Below are 25,295 nucleotides of genomic sequence, written 5' to 3'. Positions count from 1 at the left end.
GAGTGGGTGCATGGGTGGATGGAAGGATGGATGGATGAGTGGTTGGATGGGTGGAAGGATGGGTAAATAGGTGGATGAGTGGATGGATGGATGGATGGATGAAAAGATGGGTGGAAGGATGGGTGGGTGGGTAGGTAGATGGATGAGTGGATGCATGGGTGGATGGAAGGATGGATGGATGGAAGGTTGGGTGGGTGGGTAGGTGGATGGCTGGCTGGATGGATGGATGGATGAGTATATGAACTGACGGAAGGATGGGTGGATAGTAGATGGATGAGTGCACGGATGGGTGGATGGAAAGATGAGTGAAAAGATGGGCGGATGGGTAGGTGGATGGATGAGTGGGTGCATGGGTGGATGGAAGGATGGATGGATGAGTGGTTGGATGGATGGAAGGATGGGTGGCCGCTTGACTCCCCTGCTTGACTGCAACTGAGCACTGTTTCCAGAGCCCAGGCTACACCTTTATTCTGGAAAGAACATTGAATCAGCCGTCTCCTGAAGCCCCCCCAGTTCACCCCACAAACCAAGCCCCCAGGGTTGAGGAGGAACCAAGGCCTGGAGGAACGGCCCCTGCTGCCGCCTGTAGCTTCTCTGAGTAAGATGGGCTCACGCTGTGCCCTGCCAGGTGGTCTCCTGGGGCAGGGGGCCCGTCTCAGCACTGGCACCACTGGTGCTGTCGCTCAAATGCCCAGGGCGCTGGAGAAGGGAAAGGCACATTCTTGAACCTTGTGATCACTTTCTGGGAGAGGCTGTGGCCCAGGGGACCCAGCCAAGCGAGGATGTGGCCCCTCGCTCTGCAAATAGCAGCTCAATCAGCTTTATCTGTGGGGCCAATTGTCCCCAGGCGGGCAGTAGCGTGAGACTGGGCTCCCTGGCCTTGATGAAGACCAGGAGACGGGGCAGGGGAGGGAGGAGGGGCAGGGATGCAGAAGACGGTATCGCGGCAGCCATCCTGGGCCACAGCAGGAGCACTAGAGGGCAGCTTGGGCTGGACCCTATGGCTGCCCACTCTCTGGTCTGGACAGGCCTGCCAGGTCTCCAAACACCCAGGCCCGTCTGAGGAGGGTGAGCAGCTGGAGTTGGGGGTGAACTTCTCCTAGCTGGGAACTCTGTGAGGGGCCGCATCAGGGCAGCTCCTGGGGTGGCACCTGGCCTGGGTAGCATCCCAGCAGGCTGTGTGGCCAGGTCCAGGGAAGCTTCCAGGCTTGAAGGGCAGGTTAGTGGAGGGAGGGGCTTTTCAAGGAGGGGACAGATCCCAGCAGAGATGAACCAGGAGCTGGGGTGATGTACAGGATGGGAGAGGGTCAGGAGGCAGGGAGGAGCTCCCAGAATACTCTCAGGTCGCCCAGACACCTGGTCCAGGCTCTGGCCTATGACCTCAGCTCAGCCTCCCAGCCCTGCAGTTCCAAGCCCTGCAATTCCCCAAAGCTGCCCCGTCCTCTTCTCAGGACACCTGGGCTCTTCCCACCCTCAGCCGTCCTGGGAGGGGCATCAGCCTCCTCCCCCGCCTCTCCAGTCTTTGCCCAAGGGCATCATTGATGCAGAGCCGAGAACACCCCCAGCTCGAGGCCACCAGCCTAGGGCCCACCCAGCACCCCCCGATGAGCCTTTGGGCCCAGTCTTCTCCTTCCTGCTCAGTGATCTCCAGACCTTTGCTCATGTTGAACCCCTCCTGGGTCACTGTCCTCTGTCTAACGAGCTCCGACTCATCCATCAATACCCACACCTCCTCCAGGAAGCCCTACCTCAAGCACCATCACTAGCAGGATTAGGTTTTCCTGGGCTCCTGCAGCGCCTTCCTCTCTGTGTCCCATGCTGAACCGCGAGCCCCAGAGGACCTCATGCAGCCAGGCCAAGGAAGGTGCCTGGGGCAGTAGCCACCTCGGTGGGGCTGTTTCTCTCCTTTTTCTTGCACTCATTCATTCGTTCATTTTCTGGGGGACTTCTCCACTGGGCTGGGGCTGGGGGCTGACAGCAGGTGCCCCATGACAGTGAGTTCTGGCACGGGGGATAGAGGGTGGCCAAGCCCTGGCAGGGCTGGGCTGCCGAGTGAGGCCAGCAGAGCTCTGACAGCTGACAAATGGCTCCTCTGCAGCCGCAGGGCGCCAGCTAATAATTCCCCATCTTCAATCAGGCCCGGCTGGCAGGGCCCTTTCGATCCGGGTAAATGAGTACCTGGGGTCAGGGCTGGCTCTGGGAATTAGCCTTCCGGGGCCGTGGAGGGAGGCCCAAGGAAAACACTTGGCTGCACCGGCGGAGGGCCCTGGTAACGCTGGGGAGAAAGAACAGCAGCGGGCCGACCGGGGCTATCGGCTTCTCGGCTTCTCAGCACGCCCGGGCCTCGCTGACCCCTGTACTCGCCTCCCCTGCCCACCCCCGGCCTCGGGAAAACGTGCGCCGAGGGCCACGGGCACTCTAGGCTACCATTACACAGCCATCTGTTAAGCACCAGCTGCATACCAGACCCTATGCCAAGTCTGAGGATGGGGAGCAGGAGAGATGGTGGTAGAGGGGCGGGTAACACGCATTTATTAAGCACCTACTGTTGCTGGGCATACCCGCCCTGCTGCCTGTGACCTGCAGCAGGTCCCACAGCCCCCAAGCCTCAGTTCCTCACCAGTGCATGACAAGGCCATAGCATCTCCTTGAAGGGCTGCAAGAGGCTAACAGAACTCCTCCATAAACGTACAGCAGGCTCTGCCACGTCCCAGATGGTCTCATCGCACCCTCGCAACCTCCTCTGCGGTGGATACCTAGTGATAGCCCCATGGAATGGGTGAGGAGGCTGAGGCTCAGAGAGGGAGAGACACTTACCCGTGGTCACACAGCCCGAAGTGGAGGAGCAGGCTCCCGGGTGCGGCTGGAGGTGGGGGTAGGGGAACTCGGAGGGGTCCAGCTCGGGCCGTGCCGTGTCGAGCAGCTTTCCTGTCGCCCGCAGGTTCTGGAGGACCGGATGCAGCTGGAGTGCAAGTGCCACGGCGTGTCCGGCTCCTGCACCACCAAGACCTGCTGGACCACGCTGCCCAAGTTCCGAGAGGTGGGCCACCTGCTGAAGGAGAAGTACAACGCGGCCGTGCAGGTGGAGGTGGTGCGGGCCAGCCGCCTGCGGCAGCCCACCTTCCTGCGCATCAAGCAGCTGCGCAGCTATCAGAAGCCCATGGAGACGGAGCTGGTGTACATCGAGAAGTCGCCCAACTACTGCGAGGAGGACGCAGCCACGGGCAGCGTGGGCACGCAGGGCCGCCTGTGCAACCGCACCTCGCTTGGCGCGGACGGCTGTGACACCATGTGCTGCGGCCGCGGCTACAACACCCACCAGTACACCAAGGTGTGGCAGTGCAACTGCAAATTCCACTGGTGCTGCTTCGTCAAATGTAACAGCTGCAGCGAGCGCACCGAGGTCTTCACCTGCAAGTGATGGCGCGACCGGAGGCGGCCGTGGGCAGCCCAGCCACCCCGCGGCGTTTCACACATCCTCGCCTTCCCTGCCTTGGTGCTGCTAGCGGCAGGCAGGGGCGGGTGCAGAGCAGGGAGCTCCAGGTGCAGGAGGGCACCGGCTGGGGTCCACGTCCTCTGCCCACCTCCCTGGGGCTCCCTCCTGCCACCTCCTCCCACCTCCTGCGACAGAACGGCCCCCTCGACCCACCAAGAGAGCAAGGCCAGGGGTCCTGGTGCTCCCTGCCAGAGCCCAGCAAGATCCCTTTCTTCTCTCTGGGAAGGTGAACCTTCAAGACACACGTGTATCCCAGAGAGCAAAGTGACGACGAGACTGAGCGTTCCCTGCCCCACCTGGCGGCACGGACACAGAACAGCTACGCTGGCTGGCCCCTCCAGACCATTTCCCAGGCCGGGTCTGCCACTGGGCCCGGGGGCAGTGGGGACAGATGTTGACACAAATTATTTATGTTTTCTTAGTATCAGAAGAGGATTCTCAGCACGAATTCGTAGCCAGTCCTAACCCCGTACTCCATGTCAGCCCATCCCCTCGCCGCCCTGTTTTCTCTCCCGGTCCCGCCCGCCAGCCCTCTGCCCCTGCAGAGCTGAGGCAGCCTGGGGTTGTTGGGGACCACAAGGTGCCTGTGGGTCCTAGGAGTGAGTTGGGCAGGGGCCTGGCGGACCACACAGCCCTGACCGGGCCTTGGAAGAGAGCCATGGACAGGCTCTTCCAGGCCGTTTTCCCTTCTTTTGAAAATCCTATCGATGGCCAGGCGCGGTGGCACATGCCTATAATCCCAGCACTTTGGGAGACCGAGGCAGGTAGATCACCTGAGGTCAGAAGTTCCAGACCAGACTTGCCAACACGGTGAAACCCGGTCTCTACTAAAAATACAAAAATTAGCCGGGCATGGTGGTGCATGCCTATAATAGCAGCTACTCGGGAGGCTGAGGCAGGAGAATCGCTTGAACCTGGGAGGTGGAGGTTGCAGTGAGCCGAGATCATGCCATTGCACTCCAGCGTGGGTGACAGAGCAAAACTCTGTCTCAAAAAAAAAAAAAAACAAAAAAGAGAAAATAATGTCAAGCAAATCAAAATGTCACCCACGTCAGGTTCCAGGAGTACCTCCACCCTGCCCTCATCCCGTCACCCTCCCAGTCTGGCACCTCCAGTTTACAGAGCCCCCCTTCCCCCTGGAGCCAGCCCGACCTGTGGGACAGTGCTGCTGTGGAGTGGGCAGGCAGGGGACCTGTGGTCAGGGATGTTTGTCCCATGTAACAGATGGGGACTCTGAGGCCCCGAGTGGCACAAGAACCTGCCAGAGACCCTGCAGCTTTGAGCAGAGGCTCACTTCTTGGCTCCTGCCCAGCCTGGGGCTCTGACCCGGGAGAGCACAGCGGGACCTCCAGGGTGGCAGGAGGTGACTCCCATGCCTTGAAGCACTCAGCTCCTCCCTCCACCCCCCGACAGCCTCACTGGGGTCTGCACTCCCCTCGGTGCCTTTGAGGGTTTGCATAGCCTAGTCCTGGTCCTTTTACCCTGATCCTGATGCTGAGAAAATCTGGATCCAGGGAAGGTCGTGTCCTTTCTAGACGCTTCCACCCGTGTTTCTGAGGAGCTTAAGTGACCGAGGGAGGAACTCATCCAAGGCCAGAGAGGATGGTCTGCAGCTGGCTCCTGCTGTGCGCCCTCCACTGCCAGAGGCCTGGTCCCCAGTTTAGGGCGTGTTCTCCTGGAAGCCCGTGGAAATGTGTTCTTGAGCAGCCGACAAGCCAAGCAGCCTGGACTCAGCCTGGGGCAAGTGACTTCCTCCTGGACCCCAGCCCTGTGGTCCCACCCATGTGCCCCTAACCATGCCTGGACCCTCCAAGCCTCTGGGCCACCATGAATGCCCCACCCTCAGCCTGGCCCCTCCACTCACCTTCCCCAAGTCCCAGAACACCCTCCGAGTCTGTAGGCCCGGCACTCTCTGCAAGGAACCTGGTTAACTTATGTTGTTATATAGCGTCGAAATGTCTATAATGTCTTTAAATTATTGTGACCTACACTGGGTACCGGAGAGGGGGATGGCTGCGGCCCCCATCCCCCATCCCATTCCCCATCCCATCCCCCACCCACATCCCATCCCCATCCTCATCCCCCAGCCCACTCCCCATCCTCTATCTCATCCCCATCCTCCATCCCAACCCCCATCCCCCTATCCTCCATCCCTCACCCCATCCCCATCCCCCTCCTTCATCCCTCACCTGCATCCCCCATCCTCCATCCCCCATCCCCCATGCCCCATCCTGCGAACCAGGCTCTTCCTTCTGCTTGAACAGACCTTCGGGGCCCTTGATGCCACCGAGCCACTCGCACTGTCCCTTGGCTGCCGGGCACCCCGCTGAGCCCCTGCCCTCCACTGGCATCTGTCAGCAACAGGCCCTTCGCCTGGGTGAGATGGGCGTCAGGGGGTCCAGACAGGGGTGATGGTGGACAAGGTGCTGCGTCCCTGCCCTTCTGACGGCAGCCTCCCCTAGAGGGGAGTGCTCAGCCCAATAAAAGCTGGAATCGGAGAAGTGAGTGTGTGTGGAGTCCCCATGCGATGCACCTGCAGCTGGAGCCTCACCAGTGGGCACACATGCTCTGCCCACCCAGGACGAGCCCCCGAGGCCCTCATCTGCCCGCAGCCATCTGGTTTCCTCATCCTCCTCTGTGGGCTGTCCCTCCCATCCTCACACCGGAGACCCTTGCCCAGAACCCACCCTGGAGCTCGAGTCATGCTTACCTGCCTCTGGGCACCTTTGGCCTGGCCTCACCCAGCCAGGGGCACTGGGGGGCTGGGCACAGACCCTGAGGCCTTGCTGGATAGCACCAGCCTGGGGCTGCAGACAGGAGGGCCGTGGGCCTGACACCTGGGGGGTTACTGGGGGCTGGGCCAGAGCTGCTGTAAGAAGGGACAGCAGGGACAGCAGGCCCCACCAACACCTGTGCCTCTGCTCCCCTCTGACCAGGGCAGGGTGTGGCTCCCAGGATCTGTGTAGGTCCATCCAGCTGGGTCTGGTGGATTTTGGCTCTTCAGCCCGGGGACCTGCCATGCCCTCACCAGGCCTGCAAAGGCAGCACGAGGCCCCTGAGGCTCAGCAGCCACAGGCTCCGCTGCTCCTCCCCAGAGCCGGCCTGCGGCAGGGCCTCCAGCCTGCAGCCTTCGGGAGCCGTGCACAGGGCGACTCAGAGCACTCCCCCGAGGGCCGGAGGCATGTGGCAGGGCCGGTTTGGCCACTGCCCGCTGTCCCAGCAGCCTGGCATCGGGCGGAACTGCTGATCAAACAGACCCAGCCCCAGCCCCAGACCCCAGTGGAGGGGCCTCCCGGTGGGCTTCTCGAGGGGAATGGACCCCCGCAGGATGCAAAGAATGGGCGTTAGCTAGAAAAAAGCACTGGGCTCACAGTCCCAGCCCTGTTCCTTCCTGACGCATGGGCAGCCTCTGGGGGGAACCCTCCTGGATGTATGGCCTCAGTCTCCCCATCTAAGAGCAGGGGGTGGCCCAGGGCCAGGACTTGGTGGTTGGTGGGGCCCACGGGGCTGGCGTGCATGGGGCCTGGGCCGGGCAGTTTGGCAGGAGGCCCTGGTTCCTGTGAGACAGTAATCGAATCAGCAGTGCCGGTGGGAGAGGCACACTGGGGTTCGGCTACTCCCACAGGCCCAGGAATGAGGAAGCCTCTGAGATGCCCGGCGCTGGTGCCCAGACTGCACTGATTTCTTGGCCCTGGTTCAACCCCCACCCAGCCCCCTCGGGCTGCCCTGCACATCCTCCCAGGGGGCCTGCTGGAGGCCTCGCCCATGCTGCTGGCTGGCCCGGAGGCCCACCTGACCCCAGCCCCAGGCTCCGCCTCTAAGGCTCATATTTTGGGAGCATTTCTTCCAGGCCAGCCCCTCAAGCCCCCACTCAGTGGCTCACCGCTGCACGGGGTGAGGTCCCCATGTACTCAGCCCTGGCTAGCCCTGCCCTGCTGGCGTCGCCCACGCCAGGGCCTTCCTGCCCCTCTGATTGGCCCAGGCGATTCCCGCACCAGGCCTGCCTCACTGCTGCTCCCAGGCAGAGGCCAGTCTGGGGCCCTCACTGAGTAAGGTGTGGGGTCCCAACGGCTGGGAGAGCCAGAGTTCTGGGAGCCCATCCCTACCCTGGCTGGCCGGCCAGTTCCTTCGCAGCTTCAGTTCTGCCCTGAGCTGGCCCCGACTTCAGACCCCTCACCATCCTCCCCACTTCCCCTGTGGTGCCTGTGCCCACAGCTGCCTGTGTGGCGGGCCGCTCATGTCGGGGGATGCAGCAGCTGACTGAAGCCACCTGGGAGCCAGAAAGGGCCTTCTTTGCACTTGTTCTTCCAGGCCTCTGAGCCTGGCTTTCCTGCGCTGCAGAACAGATGTAAGGGAATGAAGCCTGTGCCCTCCTGCCACCTGGTCCCCTCCTCTTCCCCTGGAGGATCCATGTCCTTCCCCGAGCTGGGTCACTGCTGAGCTGCAGCCCCGGCTCCCACCCTGCCCTGTCCCACAGGGCTGCCCTTGCCATCCCCTCAGCACTACCTGGTGGCCAGAGCACACGGAGCCCTGTGTCCCTGGAGGGCAGAGGATGTCTCATTAGTGTGGCCCTTGGAGTCCTTCCTGACCCACTCCCTGTGTCGAGGAGATGCACAGGGGAAGCCTCTCCTTCTGTGCCTGACACAAGGAGTTCCCTTCAGAGGTGAGAAGCTCTCTGTTCACCCTTGTTCATTGGTTCCACAGATGTTTGTGCCTCCCATGTGTCCAGCAAAAGTCCTGCCCACAGAGAGGTGATAGTCTGGAGGGGGCGTGAGACCATAAACACCTACTACAAAGACAGCAGGTGTGATAAATCAATTCTCAGCAGGGAAGGAGGTCATCATGGCTCAGGAAGAGCCAGAGGCAGAGCAGGCCACACAGAGACAGCAGTGCAGACACCTGGGAGCGGAGGGAATGAGGTGTGGAGGGTGTGGACCGTGCTCCAGGGCCACGGCTGGGGGTAGGAGAGTGACTGATGGCCAGGAGCTGTTGGAGGCCGGGGGCTGGGACAGAGTGAGGCAGGAAGAGTGCAGAGGTGTGGCTGGGCAGACAGCAGCGTCCTTGTGGGCCACCAAGAGGAAGTGGCCTTTTCTCTCAGTGACTCAATGGGCACTGCAGGGCTGGTGGCAGACAAGGACATGGTCTGCCTTCATTTCTAAAAGGGTCCCTAAGCTGCAGTGCAGAGAAAAGTCTGGGGGGCAAGGAAGGAGGCAGGGAGAGGGCAAGGAGGTCACTTTCAGGTCAGGGCAAGAGATGCACCAGAGAAGCATGGGGTTCTGGAGGCATTTCGCGGGCAGATGGGGCGTCCCTGCGCAGAGGTCAGGTAGGCCCTGGGCAGTGACCCCAGGGAGGGGAAGCCCAGAGGAGGCAAGGGTGTGCCTGGCCCAGGCTGGGCACCCCAGCTATCCTTCGGGTGTGGGGGGACTTGCTAATGGACCCCCCCAGGGGTGGGGAAAGGAGCCAGGATGCAAGCTCATTGGGGAACCTGGGGTGGGAGGCACCTGTCCCTCGTTCACCCGGCGATCACCTGGGGCCACTTGCCCTGGGCTCCCCGAGCACCCTGCAGACCCCTCTCCTGGAGGGTCCTTATGTTCATGCCAAGCTGCAGCCCCACACTGTTCTGCTCATCCAGGCACCCAGGTCTGCAGTGTCCCCGTCCTTCCCAAACCCCGTGAAGTGGCTGACCACCATTTGCCCATGTCCACCCTGCACTCTCACCCCCGAACCCGCACAGGCCCTGCAGGCTTCCCAGCCTCCAGTGGGCCCTGGCTCCCCCTCACTAGGCCCCTCGGTCTGCACACCAGCCAGCTGGGGCCAGTCTACGACTGTCTCGGCCTGGCCTTGGCAGTTCCCTCAGGTGGATACGCAGCCCCTTCACCCGGGCACGCTCCGGGACTCAGCGGGCATGACGCTTCTTCCAGGACAGGCTTGAGGCCGCCTGCCTGGGCGTGGCCCGCCCAATCGTGCCAAGCTTTCCGCAGCTGCAATGGGCAACCTCCATCCCATAATCGTTTTCTGCCACCTTTCCTACACTCGTCGCTGGCGGTGAAGTCAAAACTTGGCATGTGACCCGGAGCTCCAGACCAGGCCTTGCACAACTCTGGGTGAGGCGGGAGGAATCCCTGCGGGGATTCGGAGATGCACCTATTTTTAGCCTTAAGAAGAAAACCCCAACACACACAATATGCAACACAAATATTTGTTTTTATTCTTAAAAGAGCTCGAATGGAGGGTTTGGGGCCTGAAGCACACGCTTGGTTGAGTCACCCCACAGGCCCCACCCCGCACAGCCTCCCACTCCAGACAGCCTCTCAGGTCCCCACCCTCCCTGAGCTCCTCAGCCCTTCCTGAACTCACTGGGCAACCTCACCGTCTTGCCCTTGCTCCGGCGCCTCCTCTCAGGTGAGCTGTGCAGCGATGCCCCGCATCCTAAGGTCGGCTGGAGCCCTCCCTGCTCCCCTGCGGATGCCCTTCCCTGCCCAGGACTCCCTGCAGCCATTGGCGGGGCCTCAGTGAGCTGTGTAGGGGCAGGCGTCCTCCTACTGGGGGTGCTGCTGATTGCCCCTTCTTGGCCCCTGAGCTGTGCCCCAAGAAAGCAAGATGTCCCCCTGGAGCTCTCAGACTTGGAGAGGCCCAGGAAGGGTGGCTGAGCCGCCGGTGCGGACAGCAAAGAGGCTTCCATGCTGGGGACCTTGGGGTGCCAGGGCACGATTTCCTGGGGCTGCTGGAACGAATGACACAAATGGGTCTTGAAACATTTATTGTCTCACAGTTCTGGAGGCCAGAGTCTGAAGTCGGTATCCCTAGGCCCAAATCCAAGGGTGGGTGGGGCTGAGCTCCCTCCAGGCTCCAGGGAAGGACCCTCCCAGCCCCTTCTAGCCTTTGGTGGCTGCCGGAGCCCTTGGCTTGCAGTGGCAGCACCTGGTCTTAGAGGGCAGCATCTTCAAATCTCCCTGCGCTCTTCTTCCCACGGCCGCGGGGCTCCCTCTGCCTCCCTCTTAAAAGGATGCCTGTGATTGCATTAGGGCCCGCCGCCCGTATCATCCCGGATAATTCCTCCATCTCAAAATCCTCCACTCAACCCATCTGCCTTGCAGGGCAACCTCTCCAGAGTCCAGGGATCAGGGGCTGGACGTCTTGGCCAGCTATCATTCAGCCTCCTGCAGGCAACCTGGGTAGGGAGGCTCAGAGAAGACCCCAGAGGCAGCTCCTTTGGAGCAGGGGACAGAAGAGGGTCCATTGGAGCCGACTGCAGCTGGGCATCCGGAATTGGGGTTTGGGGAGAAAAGCGAGGTCCTGGTGCATCACAGCGCAGCAGGCACGATTGCTGGTCGGGTGGGGGACGGCGCGCGGCAGGCCTGGGTGAGCGCTGCCTTTGACATGTGGGGCCGCTGTATGCATCAAAGCACCTGGCCCTCAGTCCAGCTCAGGTCATCCTGGCCCCTGCTCGAGGGCTCCCGGTGGGCATCAGGAGTGAGGTGTGGTGCAGAGCTGATGTCCAGTGACCAGTGGCTCTTACCATTCTCGTGCCCCACCAGGCCTTCTGCCAGGGGTCATGATCCCTCTGATCTCCAAGGAGGTCACAGTCTTCCTGTGGAATCTCCCCGGACCCCCTCATCTGCCTGTGGGTCAGGTGAGGCCATGAGAATATGGGTCCCCAATTTTGTCCCCTGAACACTCCTTCCAAGACCCAACTTGCACCCTGCCACCCTATCCCCTCTGCCCAAGCACCATCTTCTGTCCCTTCAACTCTGTGCCCTCCTCCTACCTTTTCCCAGCTGCCACTTGAGTGACCTTAGACACACACACACCAGACTGCACCAGCGGCCCATGCAAAACCTCCAAGATGCCCCTAGTCCTGACACCCTCAGGCCTGTGCCTGCCCCGGTCCGCTAACTTCCATTAAGCAAGCCCCGTCTTGGGACCATGGCACCCTCAGCCCTTCTGCCCCTGCCTCTCCCCACAGAGATCCCTGTGGCCATCCTGTGGATCCTCAGGCCTCACCCCCAGGCCCCCACCTAAAGATGCCGCCCAGTCACTGGCCACTGAGTGCGGCCCCCAAGCCTCTGGTTTGTTCTGACTGACATGTATGCCCCTGGTTGGGGGTGGAGGCCAGCTTGTCACCACAGTAGCCCAGTGACAGAGCCCAGGGCATGGCAGGCACACAGTGATCTTTTGTGGAACCAGAGGATGGGTATTTTCCAGATATTGGCTCAACGATGAGATAAATGCCAAGACACCAGCTCCGAGGAAGCCCAGGGAGACTGCTTACACACTCAGGAAACAAGGATATCTAAGCACAGAACCAAACGCCAGGCAGAGGATGCAGGAAACTGGCTGCGCACCGTGGCTCAGGCCTGCAATCCCAGAAACGGGAGGCCAAAGCAGGAGGATTGCTTGAATCCAGGAGTTTGAGACCAGCCTGGGCAACATAGTGAGACCCCATCTCTATTTTTTTTTGAGATGGAGTCTTGCACCGTCACCTGGGCTGGAGTGCAGTGGCATGGTCTCAGCTCACTGTAACCTCCACCTCCTGGGTTCACCCGATTCTCCTGCCCCAGCCTCCTGAGTAGCTGGGATTACAGGCATGTGGAGAAATGCTGAGTGTATGATAAAATATATTGTTTACTAAGAACAGTGTCAAGGAAAACCTGGCCTCCCCACAAGTGAAAAACAGCTGGGGGCATTCTGAAGTAGCAAGACAGTGTATGTATGTCAGACACCGGTGAAAACAATTCTTTCAGCAGGGATATGTGACCTGCCCCATGGCTCCCTCGTGGAGAATGCTTTCTGGTTTGTTGGTGATCAGTGGTAAGCGGGCGCCAGCTGCCTACCTGGTTTATCTTGGTTCTATGAGAAGACACCGAACACGTTAGTTAATAATAATCACCTGTTTAGAGAAACTAATTACCTGGGTCAGAATCAGCTCGAGGCCCTCAGCCCAGAATGCTGTCAGCCCCTGAGGCTGTCAGCTGGGAAGGCTGTTGGCCTCGGATAGACCCACTTTGCTGTTCTATCTGGGTGTCTGCTTCTTAACGCCTTCAGCGTCGCCTGGGTGTGGGTCTCCACTGCCGCGCTGGTCTCGGTACAGGCACCCACCACCACATCCGGCTAATTTTTGTATTTTTAGTAGAGACGGAGTTTCACTATGTTGGCCAGATTGGTCTCGAACTCCTGACCTCGTGATCTGCCCACTTCGGCCTCCCAATGTGCTGGGATTACAGGTGTGAGACACTGCACCCGGCCCCATCTCTATTTTTTAAAAATTAAAAATCAAAATAAAGAGAGGATGCAGGAGCCTGCCAGATGCACCAGGACGCTCAGAGGCAATGCCGATGCCCCCTCTTCCCACCCCAGACCTGGTCCCTCCCAGCCCAGCTGTGTTCAGGTCGCTAAGAGAGCATGAGGTCAGAGGGTCCATTGAATGTATTTATTGAGCACCACCGAATGACAAGACTTCCCTGGGAACAGTGTACTCGGAGTGTCAGATCCAGGAACACTCTGGGGCTGGAGGACCTTATGGGGCCCTCAACCCATCCACCCATCCTTAGGGTCTGGAGACCTTTCCAGAGAAGAACGGAAGGCGGCCGTCTTTCTGGCGTGCCCTGGAGCCTGGCACACAGCAGGGCTCAGCGAATACTTTTTGAACCAAATCACACGGGACAATTGGCCCCAGTGGATCAGGAGGAGTTCATCTCTGTCTTCACGCTGGGAGGGGTCTGGGGGGCAGCCAGGCAGCAGAAGCTGCAGAGCCACGTGGGAGGGAGACGGGCTTGGGGCCTGGCTGGCTGGTATGGCTGACCCAGAGGCCATGAAGCCAGATGTCATTTCGGGGTGCAGAGTATGGGAGGGCTTTGGGGCACATCTGATTCCGTCTAGGGCTCAGGGCGGTACCAGGGCCCTCTCAGACAGGGTCTGGCCCTCAGAACCCCTTTAGAGGGCACTCCACTGTGATGGTTTTACAAGTCAGGGTCCCACAAAAGGGTTGATTTGACAAAGGGGCTCTGCTGCTAAAAACATTTGAAAACCACAGAGCGAGTCCGAGGCTCTCTGGAGCCCCCTAGGTGTGGGTACTGGCTGACCCTGGGCCACACAGCCTGCGCTCTCCTGGCCACATCTGCCCAAAGCCAGGGGCTGAACCCCAAACAAAGCCTCCCTGAGGCTGGGCTGTTGGCTTCTGCAGACCCGAGGGGGTAGCCCTGGGCAGAGCCTATCACCACACTCATGACCCTGCCACCCACACTCAGCCCTGGTGACAGCCAACCCGGGAGACTGCTAGAGTGCTCCTAAGTGAGACCAGCACGGGAAGGAGGAGTTCCAGAAATTCTCGGAGAGCTTTTGGGCACGTTAGTTACAGTCGCTGAGGTCGTGGGTCAGGGTGGGCGGCACAGAGAGCCTTGTCACCAGGCACAGGTTGGCTCACGCAAGGTTAAGATACACTGGTCCACCTGCTACATCCCAGGAGGCCTGGCTGCTGCTCTGCCTGTGGGTGCTGCCTTGGGGAGAACAAGGCGAGTGGGCAGAGCGTGCCTGTGCCCCGGGGCATGCAGGGCCCAATGTGACCCATCTGATGAAACTGACCCCATACCATCCGGCCCCAGGCCTCCCTGGCAGACCCTGTTAGGTGAGAAAAGTGTGGACGCTTCCAGAAGGAGCTTCCTGGCAAGGAGACCAGACAAGGTCCCCAGGCAGGCCCAGGGCTCCGTGACGGCGGGGGAGGGTGGTGGGCGCCTTCCCAGCCTGACTGGTGGTGACGGGGGAAGGACTGCAGGGAGCTCAGGCCGGCTGGTTTCTGTTCTGGGTGCCCACAGGGGAAGGGAGCTCTGGGAGGCCTGAGGGACCGCGGGGCAGCAGGGGCTGGATCCAGAGGGTGCAGGACCAGGAACCCCACCCCTGGGCCACTGCCTGCCCCACTCCAGGGCCAGGGAGCCACCTGGCCACTTCTGGGCAGGTCCCACCTGCTGGGTGCTCTAAGACCCTCACACGGGGCTCACAGCCGCCAGCCGCCACTGCTGATCACCTTCTTCGTGGGAAGGTCCCTCCTCGTGGGCCCCGCACCAGCACCTGCTGAAGCCTCCCAAACAGTGAAAGAATGGATTGAACCCAGGAATGAAAGGCAAGAGGGAGTGAGTGAACGAATGAAGGAGAGAGTGAGGAAGGAGACAGCACGAGGGAATGAATAAATGAATGAGCAAGTGAGTGAAGAAGTGAATGAGTGAATGAATGAAGGAGAGAGTGAGGAAGGAGACAGCACGAGGGAATGAATAAATGAATGAGCAAGTGAGTGAAGAAGTGAATGAGTGAACGAATGAAGGAGAGAGTGAGGAAGGAGACAGCACGAGGGAATGAATAAATGAATGAGCAAGTGAGTGAAGAAGTGAATGAGTGAACACACGAGAACAAATGAACGGGAGAATAGACAAAGAACAAGTGAGTGAATACATGAGTGAATGAATGAGTTCTCGAAGTTCCAGTTCTGCCTTAGAAGTGAGCAGGAGCCTTCTCCAAAGAGCAGATGCCTCCTTCGCCTTTCCACACCATGCAGGACCACACAGGTCAGCCCCGGTCAACCGCAGGGCTCCATTGCTGCTGGGAGCCCAGACACCCCTCAGGTTCCCTGTGAATAGGGCCAGAGAGCCCCATGCTGAGACCCACAGGACTGCAGGGACCTTTCTCGGGGCCACTGCTCCTGGCTGGGTCTGCCGGCTCACTGTCCCTTGCCCAAGGTGACCATCCAGCCTCCTCTGCCAGCTAAACTGTGCATCCTTCTAGACCTGTTCACATGTCACCTCCTCCAGGAAGCCCCAGCACTGTACAGATGAGCTCAGGGGCAGGATTTCCAGCGCCCAGTCCCTGCTGATCTGCTCCAGGCGCTGTGAGGGGCCATGCCGTGCAGCCGCCCAGCACAGTCCCATGACCCCACCCCTTTCCTGGCCCAGAGCAGAGCCTCAACTCCTGAGAGGCTGGTAGGACCCTGCACAGAACGGAGCCATCCAGGGTTTGGGACCTGTCATGGCCTTGATGTCAGTGCCCGGCTCCTTTGCTTCCGCGTGAACCTAGATCTGGGTGTCCTAACATTTCCGAGCCTCAGTTTCCTCATCTGCAAAATGGGGCTTTCTCCCCTACAGCTCCTCATGACCACATAGCCTGTGTGGAGTGTGCAGGGCACAGAGGCAGGCAGGGCGTCTGCTGCTGGCAGTGGCAGCATGGGCAGCACAGTCAAAGCCCAGAGACGATGACCCTGACGGTGTGACTGCACCTCTGCAGACCCAGGGGCTCGCTCCCCCTCACTTCGGGGAGAGCCTGGCTTGTACGTATGGCTGCAGCTGGGGTCAGCTCCACAGGAGGGCATCTTCCTCCACCAGCCCACAAGCCCACCAACCTCAGCTGGGCCCTGAGCCCCTGGGGACAGAGCAGGGATCCTTCAGCCTGGGGTGCTCACATACCCGCGGGGTAAGCCGCCACTGTCATGGACCGGACAAGGCTGACCCTGGGCACCTTCCTCCACCCAGGAGCCTCCGTTTCTCCCTTGGTAAAACAGGGCTTGGGCCCCCCTGGGGAAGACATCAGGCCTGGAGGAGGTCCTGAGAGCTCAGCAGTGAGCATGGCTGGCACGGAGGGAGCGGTGGCTGTGCCTCGATGGTGTCAATGGCAGCACGACTGGCACGCAGTGAACAGAGGTTGTGCCTCACTCGTGGTAACAGCAATTTGACTCCTGTGATCTGGTATTCCTTTGGCAGCAGTGAGCATTCACTGTCCTCCTGGGAGCTCCGTGGGGCTGGGGACGGGTGTGTGGGGCTCACAGGCTGGACTCCAGGTCCTCAAACACTTGCGGGCCTCACTCGGCATTACTGTTTGGCAATGCCTGCCCCCCAAAGGTCTGGTGGGGACCAGGAAGTGGCCTGTTGTCAGGGCTCCAGGAAAGGCCCCGGGACCTCACTGTGGATCTCAGGGCCCTTCTCAGCGCAGCGCTGCTCCTGGGAGCTTTCAGCCTGGGAGAGCCAGCACTGGGGCCTCGTGCCTCGGGCCAGGAGCTCCCTCCTCTGCCTCCACGACCTTAGCAGAGGTCCCCACTGTGTTGTCAGGGGCACCGGGGAAGGCTCTCCAGCTGGCCCAGGGGTCAGATGAGGAAGACCCTCAGACCACTGGCTTGAGCCGGGGAGGGCGACCCTGGGGTTTTCACTGGTTTCCCGGCCCTTGGGGTAATTGAGAAAGCGGCTTCCTTTTAATTAAAGCTCTGCAAAGGGCCTGAGCTCCCCGAGGAAAGGAAAAGTGTCCAAGCAGAATAATTAGCCGGACAAAAGGCAAATCCTCTTAGCATCTCCCTGGGCGATTACAGGTTAATTGGTTGACACTCCTGCCCGCCAGGGCCAGACGCCCGGCTTTCCCTCGCCTCCCGCCGCTCGCTGACCCCAAGGCCACACCTGCCCCGCTGTCCGGCGTGGGAACCCAGCAGGGCTCCGTCACCCTCTGATCCACCCTGCCCCGCCAGGCCCTCTGCTCAGCCTCCAGCTCCTCCCTCATTATTCGCCAGAGCCCGTGAGCCTTCGGCGCTCTGTGCAAGGGACACGCATCTCAGGACTGCCCCAAAGGCACACTAGCCTGTGCCCCACATTCCAGCCACAGCCACCTCTGCACCCTTGCCCAGGCTCCCTCTCCATCCTCACCCACACCCACCCCAGGATAACCCCTCTGCCGGGCACAGGAAGGCTCCTTGGCCCACAGAGCCCTTACAAAGGCCACCATGCTGCTTCTCCTGGTTGGGCAGCAAATCCCATCTCTCCAAAAGGAACACTTGCGCATTGTCGGTGGGAGTGTAAGTCAGCTCAGCCCCTGTGGACAACAGTGTGGCAGTTCCTCAAAGACCTAAAAAGAGAAACAGCATTCGACCTAGCAATCCCATTCCTGGGCATACACCCGAGGGAAGAGAAATCACTGTATTAAAGACACCCGGTTCACTGCAGCACTATTCACAATAGCAGACATGGAATCAACCCGAATGCCCATCAATGATAGACTGGATAAAGAAAACGTGGTACGTACGCACCGTGGAACACTAAGCAGCCGTAAAAAAGAACCAGATCACCTCCTTTGCAGGAACAGGAATGGAGCTGGAGGCCATCATCCTTAGCAGACTATTGCAGGAAAAGCAAACCAAATGCCACATGTTCTCACGGACAAGTGGGAGCCGAATGACGAGAACTCATGGATACACAGAGGGGAGCAACACACACTGGGGCCTACTGAGGGTGGAGGGTTGGGGGAGGGAGGAGATCGGGAAAAATAATTAATGGGCACAAAAATAATACATGGGTGATGAAATCATCTGTACGACAAACCCCCGTGACACAAGTTTACCTATTTAACAAACTGGCACATGTACTTTAAACACCTAAACTTAAGGCTGGGCATGGTGGCTCATGCCTGTAATCCCAGCACTTCGGGAGGCCAAGGCAGGTGAATCACCTGAAGTCAGGAGTCAAGACCAGTCTGAGCAACATGGTGAAATCCCGTCTCTACTAAAAAATCAGCTGAACGCAGCGGCACATGCCTGTAATCCCAGCTACTCGGGAGGCTGAGAAAGGAGAATCGCTCGAGCCTGGGAGCAGGGGGTTGCAGTGAGCTGAGATTGCATTACTGCACTCCAGCCTGGGCAGCAGAGCCAGACTCCATCTCAAAAAACCAAAAAACAAATAAAAAGAAACACCTGAACTTAGAAGTTAAATTTACAGATTACTTATCTCCAGTTCATCCCTGCCTTTATCTGTTCCCTTCTCGTGGCCAGGCCTAGTTTGAGTCATCTCAAGGACAAGGGGTTCAGCCTGGCACACAGAGGTGCTTCACTGAGGCCTTCCAGGCCCCTGGCAAGCTGCAGTGCAGGGCTGCTGTAAGGTTCTGAGAAGCAGCCTGGATCTTCAACCAGGCATCTCGGAGAAAAGGGGCTGCCCCCCTGCCCATGCCCTCCACCCACAGGAGGAAGCTGGCTTGGGGACACTGGAAGGTGTTCATGGAAAAGAAGGAAGGCTTGAAGGAGGAGTGTGAGCCGCGTGGGAGACCGATGGTGACTTCAGGATCATCAGATTCCCAAATGCTTGAGGTCCCCAGGGAGGCAGGTTTCCATTTCCACCCTGGCTAAAAGTCACTCTGACACATTTATTTTCCTGCTGTACTACATGAGGCCTGGCTGGGGCCCCAGGGTGGACCCCTGAACCCAGCCACCATGCTCCTCCCTGTCCACAACCGTGGACAGAGCAAGAGATGCTCCAGCCGGTGTTTGGTTTGGGCTGATGAGGCCACTGGGACTGGGAGAGGTCAAGGCCTGGCTGACGGAGGGCACAGAGTGGCCAGAGGGAGAGCAGGGTGAGGTGGCCGAGCTCAGGAGTCCGGAGATGGACATGTCCGCCCGTCCCCCTGGCATGGCAGAGAGAGGGGTCACCACAGGGCTCCTCAGGGCAGCCCCGGCCCCTTCTCGCTGCCCCCGCCTGGGCTGGGCAATGAGTCAGTCCCATAGACCGGCCGAGGCTGCGGCTGCGGTGGTGTTTCCAGTCTCAGAGAGATGGGACGGCTGTTTATTTTTCTTGCAGTAAAGGAGGGGCGGGGGCGGGGGCGGGACCCGGGGAGCTGACCCTGCTGGTTCTCACACTTGGCCCAGGCTCCCTGGGAGCCCCTGAAGGGAAAGGGGGGGCCTCAGGGCTGACTACCAGGGGAATGGGGGCCCGGGGCCTCCCTGCCACACTCGCGGGGCGCCCAGCCAAAGCCAACGCCGCAGGCCAGTTCCTGGAGCGGGATGTTGGGGTTTCCGAGGTCGGGAAGGAACTGGCATAGCTCAGCCCATGATGTCACCACCCAGCCCCGGCCCCGGCCCTGGGTTTGCCACCACCTCTGGGAAGACGCAGGGTACCCTGGGGTAGCTCAGAGATGCTGGACTGGGGCTTGCAGAGAGGACTCAGGTGCCTGTCCCATCATGGGCTCCAGGCATCTCTACCCCCGCATGCCTTCCCACAGGTGGGCCACCAACCTTGGACCCCTTCAGAGGCAGGAACTGAGTTCCCCTGGCTTCTGGGCCTGGCTGAGGTGGAATCGAGGGGCCATTTCCTGAAGCAAGAGAACACCTTCCAAGATGCTGTGGTTCACACACTGTGGGAGGACCGCTGACCCTCCTCCCGCTGGCCCTGTGCTCAGTTGTTCCCACTGAGGATGGAGTCGAGCAGCCCAGCCCGGGGCCAGGGTCATCTGCAGGTGGAGACCCCTTCAGCATGGAGTAGACGAGGGAAGCATCGTCCTTCTCTTTTTCTGGGATTTCCAGCTTTCTGCCGCAAACACTGTTTTTTCTGGAATTCTTCAGTGCAGTGTAACCCACAGGAAAGTGGACGCAGTGGAAGTGTACAACCCAGCAGATTTTCAGAAACCGAACCTCCTGTCACCGGCACCCAGGCCAGAGGCGGGACGTGGACCGTGACCACGGTCCCACCAGGGGCCTCGCTCCTGACTGTGACACCGTGGGTCCCTGTCACCTGTTTTCATCCTGCACAGGAATGGCTCACACAGCCCATCCTCTTTGCTGTCTGGCTTCTTTGTTCAATATCGGGTTTATAAGACTCCCCTGTACTATTGTTTCTTTTCTTTTCTTTTCTTTTTTGAGACAGGGTCTCACTCTGTCTCCCACGCTGGAATGCAGTGGCGCAATCATGGCTTACAGCAGCCTTGACCTCCTGGGCTCAAACCATCCTCCCACCTTAGCCTCCTAAGTACCTGGGACCACAGGCCAGTGTGCCCAGCCTGCCCATACTATCATGTGTTTGTAACTTATGTATTACTTAAAAAAAAAAAATAGTGTGGCTCATGCCTGTAATCCCAGCACTGTGGGAGGCCGAGGTGTGCAGATCACCTGAGGTCAGGCGTTCGAGACCAGTCTGGCCAACATGGTGAAACCCTGTCTCTACTGAAAATAAAAATAATTAGGGGAGCATGGTGGCGTGTGCTTGTAATCTCAGCTACTCGGGAGGCTGAGGCAGGAGAATAGCTTGAACCTGGGAGGCGGAGGTTGCAGTGAGCCGAGATTGCACCACTGCACTCCAGCCTGGTCGACAAGAGCAAGACTCCATCTAAAAAAAAATATATATTAGTGTTTTAGAGCAGTTTTAGGGTTACAGAGAAATTGAGGGGAACGTACAAAGCATCCCCATATGTTCCCTCACAGTTTCCACTATTATTAACATCCTGCCTTAGTGTGGCGTATTCCTTGCCATGGAAGAGCTGACATGATGCATTACCAGCTCAAGCCCACAGTTTACATTAGGGCTCCCTCTTGGAGCTGGGCATCCTATGGGTCTAGACAGGTGAATAATAACACAGATCCACCCCCAGAGCCACACAGAGCCGCTTCCCCACCTGAGCACCCTCTCTGCTCGGTCCACGCCTCCCTCCCGCCCCGACCCCCGGCTGTCACTGTTCCTTTCACTGTCTCCAGAGCTTTGCCTTTTCCAGAATGTCATCTACTTGGAATCATGCTGTAGCCTTTTCAGACTGGCTTCTTTCACTAAGTGAGGTGCATTTACATTTTCTCTGTGTTGGGCTTGACATGGTGGCTCAGCCTATGATCCCAGCACTTTGGGAGGCCGAGGCGGGTGGATTGCTTAAGCCCAGGAGTTCAAGACCAGCCTGGGCAACATAGTGAGATCCTGACTCTACAAAACATTTTTTAAAATGAGCCAGACATGGTGATGAACACCTGTAGTCCCAGCTACTTGGGAGGCTGAGGTGGGAGGATTGCTTGAGCCCAGGAATTTGAGGCTGCAGTGAGCTGTGATCTCACCACTGCACTCCAGTCAACAGTGAGACCCTGTCTCAAAAAAATAAAAATGAAAAATTTTAAAGAAAGCATTTCCACTCTCTTTTCTTGGCTGGAGAGCTCCTTTCTTCCTGGTGCTGAGTCATCCTCCACGGTCTGGCCACACCACTGCTTACTGACCCCTTGACGTCCTGAAGGATGTCTCCGTTGTCCCCGAGTTTTGGTTATGGTGAATACAACTGCGATGAACATGCGTGTGCAGGTTTCTGTGAGTAAATGCCAAGGGGCGAGACTGCTGGATCATACAGGAAGAGGAAGTTTAGCTTCGTAAGAAACCACCGACCTGTCCTCCACGGTGCGGTACTGTTTCGCATTCCTACCAGCAGGAACGGGAGTTCCTGTGGCCCCACATTCTCGCCAGCATTTGGCGTTATTAGTGTTTTGGATCTGGGCCATTCTGATAGGTGTGTCATGATATCTCACCGTTTTCATTTGTAATTGCATGCCGTTAGACACCTTTTCTTATGCCTCTCTGCCATCGATGCTTTAGCCCATATAATATTAAATAATTTTTTTTTTTTGAGACAGAGTTTTATTCTTGTTGCCCAGGCCAAAGGGCAATGATGCCGTCCCGGCTCACTGCAACCTCCACCTCCCGGGTTCAAGCGCTTCTCCTGCCTCAGCCTCCCAAGTAGCTGGGATTACAGGTGCCTGCTACCAAGCCCAGCTAATTTTTTTTGTATTTTCAGTAGACACGGGGTTTCATCATATTGGTTAGGCTGGTCTCAAACTCCTGACCTCAAGTGATCCACCCACCTCGGCCTCCCAAAGTGCTGGGATTACAGGCGTGAGCCATCCGCGCCCGGCCAAGATATTAAACACATTTATTTCTCATTTCTGGTGAGAAATCTTTTCTGATCTCTTGCCCAGTTTTTAACTGGGCTGTTTGTTTTCTTACTGTTGAGTTTTAAGAGTTCTTTGTATGTTTTCGATGCCAGTTATCTGATAAGCATTGCCAACATTTCTCCCAGTCTGTAGCTTGTCTTTCTATTCTTTTCACAGTGTCTTTCGCAGAAGTTTAAATTCTAATGTTCAACTCATTGATTCTTTTTTTCACGGGTTCTGCTTTGATGTTACTCTAAAAAGTACCGGCAAGCCCCAAGTCACGTGGATTTTCTCCTGTGTTATCCTCCAGGAGTGTTACAGTTTTGTGTTTTACACTCAGGCCTATGATCCATTGAGTTGATTTTTGTGACGGGTGTAAGGTCTGTGTCTAGGTTTGTTTTTAGGCACGTGGCCGTCCACCTGTTCTTGTGCCATTGGTTAAAAGTCTGTCTTTGCTCCTTTGCCAAAGAACAGTTGAGGCTGGGAGTGGTGGTTCACACCTGTAATCCCAGCACTTTGGGAGGCTGAGGCAAGCGGATCACTTGAGGTCAGGAATTCGAGACCAGCCTGGGAAACTTGGTGAAACTCCATCTCTACCAAAAACACAAAAATTAGCCAGGCCTGGTGGCACATGCCTGTAATCCCAGCTACTCAGGAGGCTGAGGCAGGAGAATCACTTGAACCAGGAAGCGGAGGCCGCAGTGAGCTGAGATCGGACCACTGCACTCCCGCCTGGGTGACAGTGTGAGACTTGGTCTCAAAAAAACAAAAAATAAACAAAGAACAGCTGACCTCATATAGGTGGGTCTGTTTATTTCTGGGTTCTCTATTCTGTTCCATCGATCTATCGTTTTACTGTCCCGATGACTGTAGATTTCTAGCAAGTCTATGTATTACTCTGTACTCTTTTTAATTAAGCAGAACGACCCGAGCCATTTTTTTAGAGTTGCCATGGTTAGGACTTCACCTTCGCTGTCCCGCTGCTTGGGGTGTCTTCTCTGCTGGCCCCGTCATCCCCAGGGTGCCTTCTCACCTGATAAGGCCACTACCTCTGGGTGGCAGGCAAGTGGGCAGGGAGGCCCATCCTTACCTCCCCATTGTGGGTAAGTCTGTTTTTCAGGCGCTCGGTGAGTCTCTCTGCATGGGGCGGGGGCTTGTGGTTTGAACATTAAGCATTTCACCAGCCAGACCAAACTGGGTGGCAGCCTGGATGGAGTTCCCAGTGTCACCAAGTGGGCATCTCCCACTACTGCCTCCCCAGAGCCATCCTGGCAAAAGGTCCCCATCGATACTCTGGGGCAGATGGGAGGGGAGCCGGGGTCCCTGTGGTGCCTTGGGCAAGTCACCTCCTTTGTCGGGTTCGTTTCTCGGCCTGCACCTTAGAGGCAAGGACCCCAGCCCTGCTCAAAGAAGGAGTGAGGCCAGGTCAGATACTGGGCAGAAAGCCCTTTGCAAACTGTGAAGTGTTAGGCAGACATGTGAATGCAAAGTCAGCCGGGGCTGGAGCTGGGCTGCCTGGGCTCCAGGGTGTCCCTGCAAGAGACAGGGGTGTGGGGGAGGCTTTCCAGGCATTTCTGTCCAGACTTTATAGGTGAAGAGAACAAGGACCCCAAGGGAGGGGGATGTGGATTCCCAGGCACATAGGGTGTATTTTGTGTGTATCTGTGTATTTTTCCCTCCTATAGTAATGTTCTCATATAAACCTTTCTGCCTGGGCAACATAGCAAGACCCCATCTCTAAGAAAAGGAAATTAGCCTGGGCACAGTTGTGTGAGCCTGTGGCCCCAGCTACCTGAGAGGCTGAGGTGGGAAGAGCACCTGAGCCCAGGAGGTTGAGGCTGCAGTGAGCTGTGATTGCATCACTGCACTCCACCCTGGGTGACAGAGCAAGACCCTGTCTAAAAACCAAAAACATACCCACAGAACCTTTCTGGCTGGGGAGAGAGTGCCCATCCCCAGCTAGCCAGTCCTTAGAGACCACAGAGGCCCAGCCACAAAAGGCCCAGCCGGATCAGGCCTTTGGTGTGCAAACCTCCCAGCACAGAGCCCCTCTTCCTCTGCCTGGCACATAGCCCCCTGGAGGTGATATTCCTCTGCCATAATCGCCCCTCAGCCAGAGACTGGGCAACTGGACATCACCCCTGTGTTCAGAGCCCACAGAAATCATTCAACTGGCCAGTCCTCAGCTGTTGGCCCTGCCCTGCTTGGCACTAGCTCAGACTCCTTGATCCCTGTGTAGAGGGTTCTAGAGTTACCCCAGTGCAGGCGTGGACAGGAAGCCTAAGGCCACCTGGAGCCAGGTGCCAGTGAGGCCGCTTGCCCCACTCTCTGTGACCTTGAGCCAGGCCAGTGGGGAGTATGGCCTTGACAGCCCCTGGGAGCTCAGTCTCTGGATAGATTGGAAAAACACTCTTGTCACCTCTCACCCATTTGTTTGTTCCTTTATTCATTTGTTTTTTTAATTTAAGAACATTTGATGGGTCCTGTATGAAGGACCATCTTCTCCACAGCCCTGTAGGGTATGGGGAATAACCCTAGGTCTGGATGGGGAAACTGAGGCTCAGAGAGCTTAAGAGGCCTGGCCAAGTCCACAAGGCCAGAAAGGGGTGGTGGGAGATACCCAGACCCTACTCCAGGGCTGCAGCTCTGTCTGACACCTGGGCTGCCGATGCCTCTGCCCAAGCCCAGGGGCCCCAAGTCCCATCAGCCTCTGAGCCCCCCAGACCCTCCTGCCCAATCTCTTAGAGTCATCCACTCCCAGCAGACACATGGGGTCTTTTACCCCCACCCTGGCCTGGGCACTCCCAGAGTTAAGAGCTCCCATCCTCCAAAAGTGGGATCCCAGGCAGCCCGGTGCCCCATTAGGCAAATTTATAGGAAATAAGATTGGAGCAGGAGGAAGAGCTGTGTCCCAGGACATCTGAAACTCCAGGCCGGGCAATGTGGACTCTGGTCAATGGAGCGCCATGGAGGGTTCCTGGGCAGGGCTGGGGTGCTTGGTGGAGATCACTCTGGCGGGCTGCTCTGTTCAGTATCACTTACAAGCCCCTCTTGGGACATACGTTCCCTTGACTGGGAGAAAGTTTCCCCCATCAAGGGCTGTGATGAGGCGAAACCAGAGCT

The 25,295-nt window shown here is 58.2% G+C and overlaps 1 protein-coding gene across 2 annotated transcripts in view; it reads left to right on the top strand.

The window, feature by feature from the left end:
* Nucleotides 1-3,421, top strand: part of WNT7B (Wnt family member 7B) — a 41,035-nt gene extending 37,614 nt beyond the window's left edge. For both annotated transcript variants that reach the window (XM_064368355.1, XM_064368354.1), the window contains exon 4: nt 2,942-3,421. In XM_064368355.1, coding sequence (XP_064224425.1) covers nt 2,942-3,421 — 480 coding nt within the window. The remainder of the gene's footprint in view (nt 1-2,941) is intronic.
* Nucleotides 3,422-25,295: the final 21,874 nt, after the last annotated feature.

This window comes from Aotus nancymaae, unplaced genomic scaffold, assembly GCF_030222135.1.
Source record: "Aotus nancymaae isolate 86718 unplaced genomic scaffold, 86718_ANA_hifiasm-v0.15.2.pri h1tg000076l, whole genome shotgun sequence".
In the NCBI taxonomy this organism is placed as follows: Eukaryota; Metazoa; Chordata; class Mammalia; order Primates; family Aotidae; genus Aotus; species Aotus nancymaae.
Note: the sequence above shows the minus strand (reverse complement) of the source record. Positions and strands in the feature narration are given on the sequence as shown.